Genomic DNA, 17,500 nt, shown 5'->3' on the forward strand with positions numbered 1-17,500 from the left:
CCTTGATAGTTGCTCTCCATCTTCGTAATGTCTTGGTGGAATCTTTCTCCATGCTCATCACTCACTGCTCCAAGGTTTGGCGGGAAGAAGTTAAGGTGGGAATGGGGAAAATTAATCTTGAGTGACATTCGGCACTCAATATCCTCGTAAGACTTTAGCAACTTTTCAATACAGGCTTGGTAATCTGGTACGTGTGTGTTACCAAGGAAACCACTACAGACTGACTTGAATGCCTCTTATGCTCTCAGTTCCTTTAAGTTAAGAAGCTCCTCAAAATCAGTATCCATCAGCACTTCTCGAATCTGAGGTCCGACAAAGATGCCCTCTTTGAGCTTAGCAGCACTAACACCTGGGAACACAGTAGACAAGTGTTGGAAGATAGCACCATTTTTGTCCAACGCCTTCACGAAATTCTTCATCAGACCAAGCTTGATGTGAAGAGGAGGAAGCACCTTATTCATGTCCACCAGAGCATTCCCCTTGACGATGTGTTCGCCAGGAACAGAAGTGCATCTAGACCCCCAGTCTTTATGCTTGTAATGCTGGGATACAGGTCGACTATCCCAGAGACAGAGAAAACAACAGTACCTTGTGAAGCCCGCTTGCATACCCATAAGAAGACCAATGACCTTGAGGTCCCCACACAGACTCCATTGGTACATGCTGTACTTAATAGCTTCTAAAAGAAGCTCTATGTTGTCATAGGACTCCTTTAGATGGACAGAGTGTGCAATGGGAATGCTGGGATATTTATTCCCGTTGTGCAGAAGCACAGCCTTGAAACTTCGCTTGGAAGAGTCTATGAAAAGATGCCAGTCTGAAGGATTATGTGGCAAACAGGGGGACATGAACAAGTCAGGTATGTTTGTGCAGTAGCACAACTGGTTTTCCATGTCGAAAAAGGAAGCAAGGTCATTGTTCCGATTTCTGAAACTGGTGATCCTTACATCTTCCTGGACTAGGTTCCATTGTTTAAGCCAAGAAGCCAAGAGCTCTGACTGCTGTTTTGACAGATACAAATCACGAGCAAGATCATTCAGGTCTTCTTGCGCGATCCAGTGTGGCTCGTTGCCACTTGTTCCTGAATATGTAGACTCAATATCTCCCAAAGATATTTACTCGGCAGAATCCTCCCTTGAAGGCATTTCTTCATCTGATGAGGAAAGAAGATCCTTATTTACTGGAGATGTGGGTACAGAAAGATCATCTGAATGGGGAACGGGTCTCATAGCAGATGGAAGTTTGGGATATTCATCTTTTTCCTAGAAGATGCATTGAAACCAGTAATAATAGCTAAACAAAACTAAAAATCATCTGCGTGGCTTCGTGGCTCTCTCCAAACCATCGGAACTGCAAAGTTGAAAGCCGCTTTCTTGCCATTAAACCATGCAGTTAGTCCATTGTAGCAGGGTTTACAACAGATGTGTGGAGCCCAAGACTTGTCCTGATCACCAATTTTTCAGTCAAAATAGTGAAAGTAGGCAGTTCTGAGGAGGGAAGTGATGTTTCAACGCTGTGCAACTGTCGTGAAGTCCCCACACACGTAGCAGAAGGAATTGGCCTCGTTGAGGCATCCTCGATATTTTGACGTGCTTGAAGCCATTGGAGAATCTCAAAATATAACAAAGTAAAACTAAATCATATGCAAGGCAATAAAATGAGCATTGGAAAATGTGATACTAATATTTATCTACCCAAAAGATGTGTAACACGATAGTTGAGGGACACCAACCTCCTGCACCACCTGCGAGACAACCTCTTCCAATGACTGCTAGAGCACTACTGAGTGTGGATTGAGACCTGCTGCCTTAACTGCCAAAATCCGTCTTGATATATAATTATATATATAATGTAATCCAATCACTTACATTTAGTGCATAATAACTAAAAAATAAGCCATGAGTCTCACAATATTAGAATTAACCCTGAATACATTTACGCCTTTATGTATCGTATATGCACAAAATGCACACTATGCATATCTAAAAAAAAACTAGAGGTGATGAGTAAAAACGGTTTTCAAATTTGAATTCAGCACCCCCAAACTAGGTAGAAACGGCTATTTTTGTGCTTGCCTTAATTTCTTTGTAAACCAGTGTAATTATATCACTGACACTCATGATTTACAACTTTTCAAATAAACCACAAATACCCATCAATGAAGGAATTAGTTCATGGGTCTGAGATCCTGTGGCAGAGCGCATTCGATATTGAAGGGTAATTTGGCCTATTTGATATATATATATATATATATATATATATATATATATATATATATATATATATATATATATATATATATATATATATATATATATATGTATATAGATAATATATATATATATATATATATATATATATAAATGTGTGTTTGCGTGTATGATGCACATGTTTCATACACGCTTAAGCACTAAAATACCTTGACATTTCTTTATCTCTCGCTCTCTTCCGCACTGATGATAGAAAAACCTGTTTGACCTTGCAATTAATTTTTCAGATTGTTTGAGTTTTTGTGTGACATTTTTGTCCTCAACTGCTTGTATATTAGCTCATTATCTGTTAACTAAATGTAATTTGCATTTGCGTAGCCTCTCTATTACCACCTAACAACCACCTCGCACAATTGGTGACCCCAGAGTGACTCGCTCCTCAGCGCCTTTTTTGGCCTACCACTACGCCTACCCTTGTTAGGATGCTGCTACCCGATCCTGACTCAGAGCCCCACACCTGTATCGTTGAAACTTCTGCCTTTCGCCAGCACACAAAAGTTCAATCTTGCATCAAGACCCTGATTTGCTCAACCAGCAGAGGAGATTGTTTCTTCGTGGCGATCCCCGAGAGCACCTTCCCATAAATCTCTAATTGGCTTTGCAACCAAGGGGACACCCCAATACCGTATGACACCTTAAAAATATACTTCCTAGACCAATGCTCACCATGGCCAGCTGCCCATACAGCCAAGTTTCTCCAGTTCTCTCACCAGATGATGGGGAACCAAAAGGCTTTGCTTGACCTTAGGGAAATGACCAGCATCACTTGCCTGCAACCTGCCACAGACAGCTCTCGTCGGGAAGTAAATGTACTTCGTGCCCTTAGAATACAAGGCCTACCCGAACCTGTATGCTCTGCCATCCCCGATGCCGATACCTTGGCCATGAAGGACCTGATGACCAAAGTCGACGCCCTTGTAGACACCTACTTCATCACCTACAAGAATTCTTCATTTCCTCTCCTCCTGATAAAGAGGATAGCAACTCAACACTGACCAAAGCCAGTGTGAATGTGGTAAGACGCACAAACCTTCCCCCGTGACATGTTGAAGCGTTGATAAAGCTTCTCACCATCCACATATGGTGCCCCTCACTTACAGCTCAACCAATGACCTTCCCAGCCACTTACTGATGTCAATCAGCCACAATTCTACTACCACACCAAATTCAGGGCGGCTGCGAAATGTGCGGACACTTGTCAGTGGCCAAAAAATGTGTAAGTAGGCCATTGCTTTTTACATTATGCAAGTACGGGTGAGCAGTTTTTGGTAGACACTGGTGCATGCCATTCCCTTCTAACAAAGTCACAATCCAGGACACAACGTAGTCATTCTAAGCCTGCTGATGTGTGCCTGGTAGCAGCCAGCAGATCTGAGACCCCCAACCACTGGTATAAGACACACATACTATTCTTATGGGAGTGTCAAATAGCCTTGGAAATTCTTTGTTGCTTACGTAATATTGTGATTTCTCAGTGCAGATTTCTGCGCCCATTTCTACTTCCAGGTTGATGTGGAACATCGACAATAAGTCACAGCAGACTCATATTTGTCAACACCTTTTCAACCCGCCACATCCGACCTTGGCTTACACATCAGCACAACCTTGGAGGCCTACGCCCACCTCCTGACATCGTACCCGGAGATATTCTGCCCTGAACTTAGCCAAACGCCCATGGTTCCCGCTAGGCACAGTATTTATCACCATATCAAGAAAACTGGGCCCCAGGTGTTTGCCAGATTCAGGGGTCTGGGCCCAGATCATTTGGCTGCCACTAAATATACGTTCGTTGAAACGGAAGAAATGGACCTATGCTAAAAGACCTCAAGACCATGGTTGTCAGGGTTACATATCGTCCTGAAGAAGAATGACTCCCTGTGCACTTGAGGGCATTACAGGCTTCTGAACATGCAGACAGAGCAGGATCACTACCCTCACGTACATTGCCAACGTAACCTTCTACTTGCACAGAGCAAAGGTGTTCTCACCTCTCAACCTCTTGAAGAGGTATCATCAGGTGCCCATAAACCCAAAAGATATCCCCAAGACAGCCATTACCATCCCCTTCGGCATGTACACAAACAATTACTCCTGATTGGACCTTCGTAATGATGGGACCAATTTCCAAAGCCTCATGGATGGCATCTTAGGAACCCTCTCCTGCGTATGCTACGTAGACGATACACTTGTGTTCTCTTCCTCCAAAGAGGAACATCTCCATCACCTGCACATTATTCTCAACCACCTACAACTACCTTGTATTATAGTACAAGTGTACCTTTGGCGCAAATGAAGTAAGGTTCTTAGGGTACCACATCACTCCTGAAGGCGTACACACCCTCCCTGAGAGGGTAGTATCTGTTCAGTACTTCCCCACATCCTCGATTATCTTGGGCATGATGAACTATCATCCCTAGTTTCTACCAGCAATTGCTGCCACTCTTGCATCCCCTACGCCTCCCTCAAGGGCAAACAAAAAGACCTGAATTGGAGTCCCCCTCAAGAAACCGCCTTCTGCAATGCCAAGAATGCCTTATAAACTGCTAATGCTCTCACCTTACCCGTGCCATATCCCCCTCACCTTCTCTTCAACGATGCAGATGGTCAATGGCTTGCCCTTCCCATTGGCCTTCTTCAGTGGAAAAATGTCTTAGGGAGATTCTTGCTACTCTACCTTCACCAGCGAATTGCTGGAGATGCATTTGGCTGTCCATCACTTTCGCCTCTTCTTAGAAGGTACACCCTTTGTCATTCACATGGATCACATGCTTCTACTACATACCTTTATTCAACAGTCCAACGCTTGGTCCGTCCATCAACGCCGACGTCTCTCCACTGTAGCTGAATACAACTATACCCTTCAACAGATCCCTGAGAAAATGAATCCAGTTGTCAATTCCCTATCATGATATTGGCTGCCATTCACCGTCATTGACTGTTCAATTCATTAGCCTGAAGCAATTCTCCTGCAAACTGCAATGTCCACCTTAGGTACATTTGCCTTATTCTCAGGGTGAATAGCGACATTTCATATCACAAAACATGTTACTTCTGACAGTTCAACAGTCCAGTGCTTGGTCCGTCCATCAACGTCGATGTCTCTCCATTGTAGCTGAATACAACTGCACCCTTCAACACATCCCTGAAAAAATTAATCCAGTTGTCAATGCCCTATCACCATATCTGCTGTCATTCACCTGGGATTGGATTACAACGCCTTGGCAGAAGTCCAATGAAAAGATCAAGAGTACCATCATGTAGGATATCCTTCACATCCCTTAACTGGGAAAACGTTGCCCTCGACGACTCCAACGCCACCCTCCACTGTGTCGTCCATACTGGTACCATGACTATAGGTACCTGCCCCCATATGCCTCTCATATCCCTCGCACTGATCTACTGCACAGATACTGAAGACAAATTTCATTTGGCACAGCATTACTAAGGATGCTATGGATTCAGTCCTTCCCTGTACTTCATGCAAAAATTAAAAAGTACAACGACACATGAATTCATGAGTGGACACTTATCCTCAAACTCAGTGTCATTTACCACACATTCAATTCGACGTAGTAGGTTCACTACCCACATCAAAGAGACATCGTTATCTGTTTACCGTCATTGGCTTCATTGGCCTGAAGCCATTCCCCTGCAAACTGCAATGTCTACCTCAAGCACATCTGCCTTACTCTCAGGGTGGATAGTAAGATTTGATATCCCAGAACATATTACTTTTGACAGGTGTACCGCTTTCATCTCTCAATTGTGGACATCATTAGTGAGTCTCCTGGGAGTCACTGGACATTACTTCCCTGGGTCCTCCTGGGATTAAGGACCACTCCTAAGGATGCCCTAAATGTATCAGCAGCATAAATGGTATGTGGCAATCAGTTGGTCATCCTGCGGAATTTTTTTCTATCTGCAACCTCCTCCAACAATCTACCATCTCTACGTCACATTCTGGAAAAATTTACTCCATGCCCACAGACTTACAAACCACCAGCAAAGCAACGCATATTTCAAAATTTACAAAACGCAATACACATCTTACTGCGCATCGACATTTGCAAGCCACTACTGACATCCTCTTACTCGGGCCCTTTCCTCGTAATCTGTTGCACACTGAAGGTTTTTAGTGTTAACATTCGCGGCAAAGAAGACTGGGACTCCGTTGATCATCTATAACTTACATATATCCTAAAGTTTGCCTCTCTAAAGCAAGGTAGCCTATTTCACATGTCTTATTTACAGGGAAGCCATGTTCCACATATGTTTCATACACGCTCATACACTGTAATGCTATTGCTTTTTTATATCTAGCTCTTTCCCACCCTGATAATAGAAAAACCTGTTTAAGCCTGCCATCGCATGTTTCAGATTGTTTGAATTTTGGTGACAATCCTAATCTCAACTGCTTGTATATAAGCTCCTTATCTATTGAGTATATGTTACTTTTATTCACCTCCCCTCTTTATTACCACCTGACAGCCACCTTACACAATGTTTAAGATAGTTTGACGTAAATAGGATGTTTCACCTGAATAGCACCAGTCTTTGTATTTTTTATTCTAATGTAACTCACACGATATTACATTATGAATGCTCTTCATTCTTGTCCATCAGGCTTGGTGGCTAAATTGATTATTAAGGTTTTTATGAGAGAACATTGTATTGTAAATATTAGTAACATGGTTAACTTTTTAAGAAGATCTTATCTTGAGTTGGCCTTGACTACAGAATGTATTTTGAAAAAAAAAAAAAAAAAAAAAAAAAAGTTTATATTCTTTGAAAGGTGAATTTTTATATTATACAGACATTAAACATTTAAAAGCAAAGAATGTGATTTTGAATTATTGGTGCTATACGGACACTAAACATTTCAAAGCAAACAATATAATATTGCATAATGTCTATATAAATCCCCCTTTAATTCTGTAATAAATAAGCAGAAACGTGGGCCGATACATTTGGCACATCCTACTTAACTTTGGCTTTTTGTAGACTGTCCATTTAAATCCTTAATAAATTGACTGATATATATGCTTAAAGATATGTGTACTTTCGTATATATATGTGTAATATAGCTTTCTCCATATAGTTATCTATCGTATATGTGTTCATAGCATAACTTTGATACATGGGTTCCAAAGGCATTAGGAATATTACAAAATGCAAGAGGCTTAAGAGGGTTCCATAGATATTACACAATGCAAGAGGCTTATCAGGGTTTTATAAATATTACATAATGGAAGAGGATTTTAAGAGTTTTATAAACATTACACAATGCAAGACGATTCTTTGAGTTTCATAAATATTACATAATACAAGAGGATTATAAGGGTTTTAAAAATATTACATAATGCAAGAGGTTTATAAGGGTTTTATGAATATTACATAATGCAAGAGACTTTTAATGGTTTTATAAATATTAAATACTGCAAGAGGCTTTTAAGGGTTTTAGAAGCCTTACATAATGTAAAAAATTTACAAAAGTGTTAGAAACCTTACATAATGTGAGAGCCTTATAGGGGTGTAAGAAACATTATATTATACAAGACGCCTATAAGGTGTTAGAAACATTAAATAATGCAAGACGCCAATGGTGTTGGAAATATTTCGAAATGGAACACTATATCAAGATATAACACATTACATAACGCAAGGCCCTTCTCTCATTTTCAGGTAGAAAATGGTAGTCATCCGTGTTATAGCTGCCATAGTCAAATGGTGCTGGGTGACAGCATTTGTTGGGATGGCTGGTGGTCAGCGAGCCCCCTGCTACAGTTGCGAGAAGTATAGAGAGATGTACACTTACTCTAATCAATACTCTGATGTAAGTATTTCAAACATCTGTTTGAAACTGAATGCAGAGACAGTGTAGGAAAAATAGAACGACTGCAGTACTAAATGAGACAATGATACATAGGAAAACGGAGAAGTTGAAAGATTTCAAAAAAGCATTCAAGGAAATGAATTCTTGACAATACTAAAATAACAATCTAGAGTTCTTCCATTTAGAGAAAAATGAGGGCAATTGAAAGGATGAAGTACGTTTGTAAAAATAAAAGGATTTAACTGAGTTTTTTTTTTTTTAAATAATTCATATATCACCTATTTCTATACATCTAGCATGCTTTTAATACCAAATATTATTTCACATGAATTTTGCGTGAAATTTGCCTATTGTACTTTACCTTATAAATATATACTCTATTGTGATGATTGATAGCATGTAGTACGCTTGTAGTCCACAAGAAATGTTATAAAGAAAAATTATCTATTACAGGTATTTCCTTCTCAGTCAAGCTTTCCTAGGGAGATTAGTGATTTTGGCGATGTATACAATCAATTAGCAAGTAACATTGGATATCATTCATTAAACTGTTTAGCCTATTAAGGGTATAGCCATTTTCAATAATCCTATTGCTTAACGTGTTGAGACCCTTAGAAAGTTGTTGATAGATGATTGGATGTATGACCAAGTCAATGTATTCTACAACTATATAATAGAAATATAATTTTTTCATTTGTAAAATCAATAACCGTATTAATCACATATAGTTTTTTTATTATAAAAAAATTAACATACCAATAATAATTCGCACCATAAGAAAAATATTCCTTCCCTTTATTGTAATAACAAAGGGTTCTTATCGAAATGCCGGTTGCCATAGCAACTTCTGTTCTATTATTCGCTAGGTAAGATCCAATTGTGTTTACCCTTGCAACTGCGGACCCATACCATCGTGTGGGCCTGGGACACCAATAATCCAAGATGGTTGTGAATGCTGTTGGCAGTGTGCTAGACAGGCGGGCGAGTCCTGCGACCACGTATCGTTGTGTGACTCGTCCAAAAGTCTTTCCTGTATATACAATGCCAAAAATGATGCCAATGGCTTCTGTAAAGGTATTAAAACCCGTTCTCCTTTGATGGCTCAGTATTGAGATTATCTTATCTGATAATATTTATGAAAAACTTTATTTTTTTTCAAGTAATAGTACTTTTTATTTATTCAAGAGCAATCCTCATTCTCTCTACTGATAACAACTGTACACTGAAATTCTAAACAAGTCAAGTAAATTATCATTTTCATTAATCGTCCTTTGTTAAAATTAGATGAGTTGGTTTTCCCTTTTTTTGTTTCATGAATTTCTATTTAAATGCACTAAAGCTAAACTTGATAAGTGTAATAATATAACTATATTTTTTATATCTATGAAGTCATTAAAGTATCGAAAACTATATTAAAAAATAGGAAAACTATCATACATTAATCGACCAGGTATAATGGAAAGATTTATGTAAGAAGAAAACAAAGGTTCTTTTAAACAGAGATTGAAAATTAAACACACTACATAAACATGAAACGATAAAACGTATAATGAATATCCAACTTTATTCACAGAAGTTTTCAAGAGAAGATGCTCCGTTAATGGTACTTCCTACGAACATGGAGAGATGTTCTTACTTGACTGTCGGACTCAGTGTACGTGCCAGGTAGGGACTCTCTATTGTTTCAAATTAAAGTTCAACATCATAGCCATCATGATCCAACTCGAATTTCATTTGAATCTTCATAATCACTGCTGTCTTCATTTTCTTCATAACTATCAGTTCTTATTGCATTTAGTCCGCAAAGTTTTTCGTCTAAATGTGCAAAGCTCGCAAAAGGTTGGAGCTGGTTGCATGATTCTTGATATGTAAGTAATAGCTGAGAAAATATCTGCCCCAATGAACCATTTAAAAATATCTCTCTGTGCACTAATGGAATATATGGCATAGTACACCATCAAAAATATATATCTGTCACAGGGCACTAACAAAATAATATGCTTTACCCACCAGCTTAGAAAAAAAGTACACCAAGAAAAATGTAGTTAGGAGGTGACTCATCACCAAGTGGTTCATAAATCTGAAAGACTGGTTATTATTGTTAAATCCACGAAAACCTCACGTCTCTAGGTTAGCAACTGATGATGTTCCATTACAGGTTCTTGACCTTCACTTACTTAGAATAGTGGTTTCTACCAGTAAAACGGTACATCTACAGATTGTGGGTATGCTCTACTGTTTGAGAGAGCACCTTCCATATTAATCATGGCAGCCATTGACTCAGTGACACTTTTGCCATTTCCTTTTATCCATTTAACATCTCTTCACTCTTTAATCTTCTGTTTCTTACTTTTATTTGGACTACTTAGTAAATAATGATATTCACCTTAATTAAATTGTCTTATTGTTTGCAAATATATAGTAGAGACATCGTTTAGCAAAGTCATTCGAAACATTTTTTTTTAATACATCGGAGCATTTTATGATAAATGCCGGTCAGAGTTTCCAATATGTATCCAAGAAATTTCACTTCCCTTTGTTGCTTTCCATTATGGGTTGCTTTGCTCATGATTAAATATTATATCATTGCTCCATTGTTTTGGCAAGCGATATATGTTGCTTGCATGAATTAGCCGCATGGTTGAGTAAATTGGTTTTATCTTAATTATGGAACTAAACGCTTACTTAAGCTGGTCTTTGCTCCATGTTAATTCGCACAACCAACTGCATTCATCATTCTCGGACTATTCTTCTCTGTTCACACACAAAGGCAGCTCAAACAAAGACATCCTGGCAGTCATCATGCATTGGACTCAAGGGTTCCTGGGTGGTAGGCGGAGCATGAAATTTCTGATATACAAGTCTGCTGCGGCTGGGCACATTATCAGGAATTTAATTTTCCTGTGTTGGTGTTTTCATCCAGGTAAATTAGAATTGGAAATGCGTGTTGTCCCAGACTCAGAGAGCTGATCAAGAGCTATTCACAATGTTATTTTGCTGAAAATGTCGGCAATTGTAATTGAAAATTACTTAATACTACCCATTTCTCAAAAAATCTGTATAAAGGATATATCTAATCCTACTACCTATTTTCTTGACCACAGCTGGGATGGTGGTTGGGGTATTGGGAGCTATACATTTATGCACCAAACATGAGCCAAGTGTTCCTTATATATTTCTATCAATAATGCTAAGACTAATTGCATTTTTATATTTCTAATTACAAAATTACTCTTGTATGACAATGTTTATTTCCACACAATCTCTTGAGCTATTCTATGACCCATTATTCTTTTCAGAATGGAACATACGCATGTGTGTCGCTTTGCCCTGGAGAAATCCTCTCGCCAAGCAAGCAGTGTCTCAATCCTCGTCTTGTATCTGTTCAAGGGCAATGTTGCCGAGAATGGATGTGCAATAAAGATCCAGGTAACTCCACCTCCATAGTTTTATCAACATTTTTTTTTTTTTTTTTTTTACTTCCTATTATTTTATTTACAAATTCTATTCCCTACTGGTAGAATATTTTCCTGTCTTGAAATACTTTATCCATTAGTCATTAAACGTATTGTCATTCGGGTTGATTGCTTCACTTCATGATACATGACATAATCTTTAATTTATGTTCGGTTTCTCTTTTATTTTGAAAGTCCATAACCCCTTATGACTTTTTAACATTTCAAAAAAGGTTTAAAGACATTAAATAATATACTATATATGAACTTGATATGTATATAAGAATTTATATATATATATATATATATATATATATATATATATATATATATATATATATATATATATATATCTCAAAGAACACAGATTTTTTTTCAAAGAACACAGATTTCTTTCATCAATACTTGTTAATGAGTTTCGAAGTATCCAAATATTTCTGCATCTTTAAATTTACACCATCGTAGAATTTATAATTGTAATTCCATCGTTCAAATAATGTAGCCCTGACGAAAAGTCATGTTAAAAGGGTTTTTAAATAGTTGTGGATAGTAAATAATTGACTGAGAAAGGAAACTAAAATTTTCCTTTTTTACTGAAAGTTAACTGGATCCCAGTTTCTACGGAAAGATGCTGTCTACGAGGTTTGAACGCCAATATGATATTGTCTATTTTGCATATAAATGAATGTATATATAGATGATATAACCCTATATTCACAAACAAAGGATATTTCATGAATGTGCGCTTATTTCTTTAAATAGAGTATAATATGCCCAAATTTTTTTTATTTTATATAGTTGCAGGCATGCATACATACATACATACATACATACATACATACATATGTATATATATATATATATATATATATATATATATATATATATATATATATATATATATATATATATATATATATATATATATATATTCCAGTATTGACAGTGAGGTCAAACGAAAAGCCAGGAATGACTGGAAAAAATATTTAGAGAGTAAAGCAGATGAGGTTGTCAAAGCTATGAATTCAGGAAGTGGCTATGGTGTAAGAATTGCTCATAGAATTATTGATGAAATCTCGACTGGGGCAAAGAAGAAGAAGCATATACCCATCAAAGAGAGAGGGGACTCTATTATAGGAACAGAAGATAAAGAAAGACAACGTTGGATGGAACACTTTAGTGAGGTTATGAATAGGAGATATGAAGGGAATAATTTGATTGACATACCTGAAGCTGATGAAGACCTTCATGTGCCTATGAATGAATTCAGTGTGTTCGAAGTCGAAGTTATCCTCAAAAGACTAAAGAAATGGAAATCCCAGGGATGCTATGGAATAACCGTAGAGATGATACTGGACGAACATGAAGTCACTCTCAGACTACTTACAAGATTATATTGTAGAATGTGGCAGGAAGAGGCAAAAACTGGTGAATAGGATTTAGGGGTGTTGGTGAAAATACCATAAATAGGAGCCCTGACTGATTGGAATAATTACGTGAGCTGAGAGATGAACAAACAGGATTTAGAAAAGGTAAAAGTTGCACTGACCAAATTTTCCTTTTGAGACATGTACCGCAATGCATAGAATATAGAAATCATCTTTTGATGGCATTTGTGAACTATGGAAAAGCCTTTGACAGTGCGCACTGGCCAATTTTGTGGAGAGTCCTGCATTATAATGGAATTCTTCCTAAATATGTAAATTGGATTAAGTCGGTTCATGAGCATAGCAAGTGCAAAATTAATGTTAATGGAGGCTCATCAAATGAATTTCCAGTGAACAACGGAGTACTCAGAGGGAATGTGTTGTCACCTATGTTGTTTATCCTTCTCACAGATTTTGTAATGCGTAGAACAGTCAGAGATGATGGAGAAGGATTGGACTGGATTGGTGATAGGAATTTAGCAAACCTAGAGTTTGCTGATGATGCTGTCCTTGTTAGCAGAACAGTACAGGATTTACAATGCTTGATTACAAGAATGCATGAAATACCACACGAGGTTGGGCTGAAGATAAACAGAAGAAAGACAGAAAAGATGAGAACGGAGTATGCAATGGAAGATGAAACATCATTGAAACTAAAAAAGAATTAATGAGGTAGAATCATTCAAGTATTTAGGAACCATGATCTCCAATAAAGGGTCTTTAGAATTAGAGTTCAGTGAAAGATTGAAAAATGCAAATCAGACAATGGCTACGTTAAGGAAAATTTGGAAATCAAATCGCCTAAAATTACATATAAAAATCAGATTATATATAAGTTTAGTGACATAAGTTATGGTATGACAATAAAACAATCTCCAATTGATTTAATAGATTTGAAAACAAAGCACCCAGAAGGATATTGGGAGTTGAATGTCAGTACACGATTAGAAATGAAACTATAAGAGAGATTACTCCTGTGCCATAAGTGGATGAGATCATGATGAGGAGTAGATGGAGATGTTTTGGGCATGCTCTTCGCTCTCCCCAAGAGAGATTAGTTCACCAAACGATCAACTGGGCTCCACACAGCACAAGAAGAGTTAGGAGACCCAGGCCAACATGGCTGAGGAATATGAGGTGCGAAGTAGGAGATGATGAATGGAGAAGTATTGAACTAAAAGCTCAAGATAGAGACGACGGGCAAAATCTAATCAATATATATATATATATATATATATATATATATATATATATATATATATATATATATATATATATATATATATATATACTATATGATGATGGCTTCCAGGTCTGGGCACAGAAAATATATTTTATGATGATGGCTACCGGGGTCTGGGCACCAAAAATATATTATACTATGGCTCGTGACTGGGAACCAAACATATAATATTATATATATCACGGCTGGAAAACTAATACAACTTCTCTAGTTCCAAACTCACCTGTTTACTTTTACATTAAAACTGTTCAACTTTAAAATATTAATACACGAACTCTGAGAGCGTCAAATAACTCACAGACATTAATATATAAAACACTGAATATCCAAAGATCTCTTGAGTACACTCAAAACAAAATTGGGTAATTAATATTAAGAATATTCAAATAACTCTTATACATTATACAATGTATGAGGTTGACACTTAATGAAAATTGATAACCAGATCACAATTTACAAGTTATCACCTTCCTACAGGGCCGTTTACAAAACTCTAAGAGGACTATTATAAGTACTCACTATGTTTACAAAATTTTGTCACGCCTAAACTTCTTTATTTCACGGAACACTTTAAAACAATACACTAAGCTGCGTGCAAGAGTGAGAGATAGGGGATATGGCGTTTTTAAGGCTAGAAATCTCTATCTATCTATGCAACCCTAGGGGTTGCCTTTATACGAGATTTAGCTAATTCCAGAATTTTTCAGGACCGAGGTCTGGAAGCGTGGGGACTGGGCTAGGGCGTCAGAGTTATCAATTATTGCTCTCTGGAAGGTGTACTCACGCAACGCCAGATGGCTCTCTTAGTCGGCTAGCTCTGCCCACGTGAAAGAAAAAATTAATTCTTAAAAATAACGTAGATTTACATATACTAACTTGAATAAAGAATACAATGAAATTAATGATGAAGGTCTTACGTAATTTACTTAATGTTCTTATGTCTACACTAGAGGAGCTCATTTTCCGGGCTGGCTAACCTCTCTTCAATGCACAAATAAAATATAAATAAAATCATTAATAAACTACTATATTTACTCTACACTAGACCAGCTTCGTATGAATATATATATATATATATATATATACATATATATATATATATATATATATATATATATATATATATATATATATATATATATATATAGGTTGTATTTGTATGTATTGTTACGACCATTCGCCTCTTAATACTCTTTCCTGCATTTTCACTGATGCAAGTACGAAGCGGAGCTCCAAACGGTCGTAGGCAATAAATAATAAAACATTTAATGATGCCTTAACTTAGCTTATTTTTATAGTAGAGCTCTTATCCAAACTTAGATAGCATTAAATTAAAGTATGATATACGAGTAAATATATAGTAATACGGAATAAGGTAAACACTACGAAATTTTGTTATTTTACTTAAAATTAATTAAAGATCCATATAAAGATAAGGATTACGACGATAACAAGAATAATGAAACTAAAACAATAACGAATGTAAATTAACGAAACTCCAGGAACATTTACATTGTACAGTATTACTACAAATGAGCAAAACAAGCAGGTAAGTAACAAATAACTCGATTATCAATACACCGTAGATAATACAGGAAATAACGTCAATATTAAACAATAAAATGCAGAAAATACATACATACCCAGCAAGCGTCAACGGAACCTTAAATGCAATATAGCAATACTTACAAATTAGCAAGTACAAATAATGTAACACTTTTATATATAATCCAGGGTTATTAACACTATGATAAATCCAAGAAATCTCAATCCCTGGTGGCACTCCAATAGCCAAAGTAAACCATCCAAGGACTAAGGAATACAAACACCCAAACAATACGCAAGGACAACACAGACAGACATGGGAAAAATATGAACTACAAAACATTTACAATCCACACTACAAAAATACCCTATTTACATATATTAAATACTCCTAACATCCCCCTCCTCAAATCGAAAACTCTATGTTAAAGATTTTCGACCAACCTGTCGAGTTCGTTACTACAGCATGATAAAATGTCTTCTCGAAGGTTATCCTGTCCACAGATGTACTGGATCTTTAGATCAAACTGCTGCAAAGATAACCACCACTTCATGATCCTTTTATTTTTGGTTCTCATCCGGACTACAAACTTTAGTGGCTTATGATCTGTGAAGACTAATATGGGAGCAGGACTGCCAGAAAGATAAACTTCGAAGTGCTCCAATGCAGTCAAAAGAGCAAGTGCTTCCTTTTCGATTGTAGAGTAACCTCGCTGAGTTTCTTCGACATGTAAGCAATGGGATGCTGCATGTCATCTGGCCCTTTTTGCAGGAGTACAGCGCCTATTCCACGGTCACTAGCGTCGACCTCGATAGCAAAGGGAGAGCCAAAGTCAGGAGCCTTCAGGACAGGGCTACTGGCTAGGAAATCTTTGGCTTATCGAAAGGCTTCCTCACAAACTGGTATCCAAACGAACTTCCTCTTTCTGCTGGTTAAGTCAGTTAATGGGGCTACTACTTCAGAGAAGTTTTTACAAAACCTCCTATAGTAGCCTATCATCCCAAGGAATTTTCTTACTTCACGCCTGGATCTTGGGCAGCTTAGCTTGGTGATGGCGTATACTTTGGCTGCAACTGGGGATACCTCGCCGCTGCCAGTCACATATCCAAGGTATTGCAGCTTCGCATGGCCGAAATCACTCTTGGTTAAGTTAATTGTCAAACAAGCCTGTCTTAACCTGCTAAGTAAATCCTTCAGCATAGAAAGATGGTCCAGCCAAGTATCTGAAAATATAACAATGTCATCAAGATACACTCGAATACCAGGCAAATCACTGATTACTTGATCCATCAATCTTTGAAAAACTGCAGGAGCATTCTTGAGTCCAAATGGAAGGACTGTATATTGATATAGTCCATCTGGAGTAGTAAATGCTGTCAGGGGTTTTGTGTTATCTGCTAATGGGACTTGATAATAACCCTGTAATAAATCAATCTTTGAAACATATACAGCTTTGCTTACCAGATCTATGAGGTCATCCACCCTTGGTAATGGATAAGAATCCGAAACAGTTACCTCATTTAGTCTTCTGAAGTCAGTGCAGAGTCTATAGGAGCCATTTTGTTTCTCAACTAAAACACATGGTGATGCCCAAGGACTAATACTTGGTTTTGTAAAACCATGTTGTAGCAAAAAGTCAGTTTCCTTCTTTAGAGGTGCTCTCTTTTGAGGGGAAACTCGATATAGGGCACTCTTCTGAGGTTCTGTACCTAGCTTAAGTTCTAAC

The 17,500-nt window shown here is 37.4% G+C and overlaps 1 protein-coding gene across 1 annotated transcript in view; it reads left to right on the forward strand.

Annotated features, from left to right (window-relative positions):
• The first annotated feature begins 7,959 nt into the window (after nucleotides 1–7,959).
• Nucleotides 7,960–17,500, forward strand: part of LOC137644393 (CCN family member 1-like) — a 45,167-nt gene continuing 35,626 nt past the window's right edge. Inside the window, exons 1-4 of the mRNA XM_068377375.1 lie at nucleotides 7,960–8,103; nucleotides 8,970–9,177; nucleotides 9,677–9,768; nucleotides 11,403–11,532. Of these exons, the coding sequence (XP_068233476.1) occupies nucleotides 7,960–8,103; nucleotides 8,970–9,177; nucleotides 9,677–9,768; nucleotides 11,403–11,532 (574 nt within the window). The remainder of the gene's footprint in view (nucleotides 8,104–8,969; nucleotides 9,178–9,676; nucleotides 9,769–11,402; nucleotides 11,533–17,500) is intronic.

Source organism: Palaemon carinicauda, chromosome 7, assembly GCF_036898095.1.
Source record: "Palaemon carinicauda isolate YSFRI2023 chromosome 7, ASM3689809v2, whole genome shotgun sequence".
NCBI lineage: Eukaryota > Metazoa > Arthropoda > Malacostraca > Decapoda > Palaemonidae > Palaemon > Palaemon carinicauda.